Here is a 4,117-nt window from a genome sequence, read left to right as displayed (position 1 = left end):
ACTCAAAATCTATAGTGCACGTAATGTAAACTATAGCATTTTCAGTGTTTTTTTTTAAATTTTCAGTGTCTTTTTCCATAAGGGCAGTCTTAAAACTATATCGATCTCTTATTTACTGGGTGTATTCCGAACCGGGTTAGCTTAGCTTATTTTTTCCCCTAGATGTTGGTAGTTGCGTAACTAAATTGAGAAGTGTTCCGAACTCGTCGGCTGTCATAACTCATAACCAATAGAAGTCAGTAGCTGAGTTTGATGGCCAATGGATTTGGAACACTGCTCGGTTTAGTTACGGAACTGTCAACGTCTAAAGAAAAAAATAAGCTAAGCTAATCCGGTTCGGAATACACCCACTATCTTTTGCAGTAAAAAAATCTTCTTACCTGGTAATTACAGGAGTTTTTAAATAAACACCACAAATTTTCTTTATTTTATCAGCTACTCGTGTTGACTGATTTTGCTTATTCCAAAGTTTTATTAGTTTAGCGAATATTATTTTATATTTCTTTTTATATATAGCATTATTGTCTAAAGCTTTATCAGAATCTTTTACTGCTATAAGATTCAATGTATGACTCGCACATCTATGATGTGGTGGAAGAATAAATGAATTTTCTGGATCTATATTTTCCACATCGTCAGTAATTAAAAGATCACTTAGACTATGAAATTCTGTACTAATATATTTTCCATCTTCATCCTTCTGGAAACTTCTATAATTTTTATTTATAAATTACATTAAAATATCTCTTATGTTTAATTATACTTTATTTAATTACATTTTTAGTATTTAATTATATTTTATTTATATTAATTATATAGATGTATCAATTAAAACAATCTTTTATATAAATTATATTAATATATAAAAAATATAATGTAAACAAATTTTTTAAAGAGTATATAAAATATATAACCATAAACTTACTGGAAAGCTTTAACAAAATTTGATCCGTTATCGGTTGTTGTACCACATACTTTATTTTGGATGTGGTATTCGAGAAAGACTGAATTAATTGCCTGAGCTAAAACGTCGTATGTATGTTTGCCTTTTATCCTGCGACAAGCTAGTGCAGCCGATTCTCTTTCTAAAGTTTCAGGATTAATCCAGTGTACAGTCATTCCTAAGTAACTTCTACAAATATAAATTTTAATTAACGAAATATTAAACACACACAATAATGTATATGTACTACAAAGTAGTTTCGCTTAAGTTTTTAATTTATTTGATACATTAAATTTAATCAATATTATTTTAATATCCATTGTTGTTAGTTCGTTTTTGGCCATTTCTCTCAACAGAGTTTATTAATATAAGTTACACATATACCTTTTTCCTTTGCTCCACAAATCTGCCGTTGTCGCAACTATTTCTATTTCTGTCAACTTTTTTTCTAGGGCATTCTTCATTCTATGATACATTTGACAAAGTCTTTCTTTTAATGTCTTTCTGTACATTATATTGATATGTGAAGGAAGTCCAATTCTAATCAAATTGATAAATGATAGACTATCTACAATGGAAAGAGGTTGAATATTTTCAATAATAAACTGTAATATTGCTTTATCTAGTCCTTTCTGAGTAGCGATTGAATTCCCAGCGCCCCATCTTTCCAATGTATGATGTTTATTTGGAATATTATTTACAGAATCTTCATTTGGACGTTTCTTTGACAATTTAATTTTGTTTTTATCTATGGTGTCCAAGAGGTGTGGATGTTTTGCCTACAAATATTATAATCAGAAATTGTTTAAATTAAAAACATTCATTTGTTCCAGCTTTAATTTTTTATACCTACTATTGTATGTATATTTAATTTAAGGTTGAATATTTCACATAACTTAAAAGATTCCATGGAAATCTAAGTTTAATTAAAAAAAAAATCAAATTTGAACGAAAAAGGAGCGTAAAAGCCAACGCAGGGTGACCGTGCAATAAATATATTAATTTACTTTACATATATCTTGATAAACGTTTCGATCATATATCTGGTCATCTTCAGTATCACAAATCAAACATATTAACTGCTACTTACAAATTGTCGTGTACAAAATATTTGATTTATGTTATTATAAATATTTCGTAGACAACAATTCATGCAAATAGTAACAATTTTGTGTTAATAAAAAAACATATTAATAAAGAAGACTTACATTCATATGTTTTCTTAAATTGGAAGTAGAAGTTTTGTTTGCATGTATGATTTTCTTGTTGATGCAAATTTTGCACAAAAATTCCAAATTTTTATCATTTCTAAATTTTTTTTGAAATTCAAATATCTCTGCATATGCTGGCCATGGCATTTTACTACTTTTACCTTTATTCGGAGATTCAGATGCCTCCTTGTCCATTGTTTGCGACTCTTCATTTCTAAATTATAAAAATAAACAATAATTTTTTGATATTTTTTGTACAAATATAGATATATTTTAAATAAAAAGTGTAAATAACATAAATATGTGTAAAAATGAGAATTGCACGGTACCGATTCAAATATCTCTGCATATGCTGGCCATGGCATTTTACTACTTTTACCTTTATTCGGAGATTCAGATGCCTCCTTGTCCATTGTTTGCGACTCTTCATTTCTAAATTATAAAAATAAACAATAATTTTTTGATATTTTTTGTACAAATATAGATATATTTTAAATAAAAAGTGTAAATAACATAAATATGTGTAAAAATGAGAATTGCACGGTACCGATTTCTATGTACATAATAAGATTAATAAGCATATATCTCTTTACATTATAATTTATGTACGACATAAATTATATTTTAATGTGAACCAGTGTGTACTGAATGCGTCTAATCGAATTTGCTATTAGAAAAAATTGGAAATAATTCATCAGCGTAAATATTTCTATAAACTTGACCTCAATTATAAAATGAAAAACAAATCTATAAGGCTCAATAAAATTTTAATAATCAAATTATAAATTAAGGAGCTAGGAGTCAAAGCAAGCTGTTTAATGTTAATTTCTTAATAATAATTTAACTTATATAAACAAAATATACGGTTCGACTTCGTATTAAGTTCTATTAAGTATTATCGAAGTTAAAAATAAGTAAGTCTAACTAGAAAACATAAAACGGTGAATAAAATTATACATAGAGAATTATAATTTATCTCGGTTCACAATATTAATTATTTTCTCTTATCACATATTATTAATTCGTTGCTATCTTCTTGAATTGAAAATGTTATGAGAGATATCTTAATCTCTGAAGTCTCGAACTTTTTTAATGCTTAATAATTTGTTTTGCTAGGCAGACCGCCGCGTTTTTCTGTCAGATTTGTCGTTATGAGTAGATCTATTCGCGTTACACTTGAAATCCCCAAAAGTTTTTAAACTTAAAATGAGATAGATATATATTTGGGCGTTGAAAAGAGAGAAAGCGAAAATGCTGAGTGCAAAAAGTACAAGCTACGTAAACAGACCTAATGAATATACAACGAATTAATACATTTTTAAAAAGATTTGAGGCTAGGAGGGCATTCTAAATAAGTACTGAATAATTTTATATGTAAGCTATAAGTTGTAACTTTACTTACGTGCATAAATACATACCTTTAATAGTAGGTCCCAAAATTATACGTGAAACTTTTTTTTAGTGTACGGTATTAGGTATTAGAGTGTCTGATAGTCAAGTCAAGAATCGCAGTTTTTTAAACAGGAATATAATTGTTTCTTACAATTTCACGAATTTCACTCTAATATCAGTAACACACTGATATCTCTGATTAACAGTGTACAATTCCCTCCCTCTCCCCTCTCTCTCACCCTCTCGCTCTCGCTCTCGCTCTCCCTCTCCTTCTCCCTCTCCCTCCCTCCTTCTCTCTCTCTCTCTCTCTCTCTCTCTCTCTCTCTCTCTCTCTCTCTCTCCGTGCGTGTGCACGTATGCGTATGCGTATGTGTGTGTGTGTAAACACTGTGAACTGCGTATTATCACTATCCAATCTGTAGCACGTTACCAGTCACGTAGAAAACATGAAGGAATACCCGAACACGCAGCAACATGTATGGGTTACGTGATTGCGTTCAGAAAACAACGGCTCAGTGATCACTGATCAAGTGCATTTAGTGCACCTACAACCGTTCTCTGAGCGCTCTTG

The 4,117-nt window shown here is 29.6% G+C and overlaps 1 protein-coding gene across 1 annotated transcript; it reads right to left on the bottom strand.

Moving 5' to 3' along the window:
• Positions 1–236: 236 nt before the first annotated feature.
• On the bottom strand, positions 237–2,222 carry LOC108765643 (uncharacterized). Its single transcript, XM_018514449.1, has 5 exons — positions 2,152–2,222; positions 1,328–1,722; positions 926–1,132; positions 381–710; positions 237–294 (listed from the first exon to the last, which is right to left on the bottom strand). Exons 1-5 carry the CDS (start codon positions 2,155–2,157, stop codon positions 237–239), a joined length of 996 nt encoding a protein of 331 aa, XP_018369951.1. The 5' UTR covers positions 2,158–2,222.
• Between the last annotated feature and the right edge of the window lie 1,895 nt (positions 2,223–4,117).

Source organism: Trachymyrmex cornetzi, unplaced genomic scaffold (genome assembly GCF_001594075.2).
Source record: "Trachymyrmex cornetzi isolate Tcor2-1 unplaced genomic scaffold, Tcor1.1 scaffold507, whole genome shotgun sequence".
In the NCBI taxonomy this organism is placed as follows: Eukaryota; Metazoa; Arthropoda; class Insecta; order Hymenoptera; family Formicidae; genus Trachymyrmex; species Trachymyrmex cornetzi.
The sequence above is the reverse complement of the archived record's forward strand: the minus strand, read 5'-3'. Positions and strand labels throughout refer to the sequence as shown.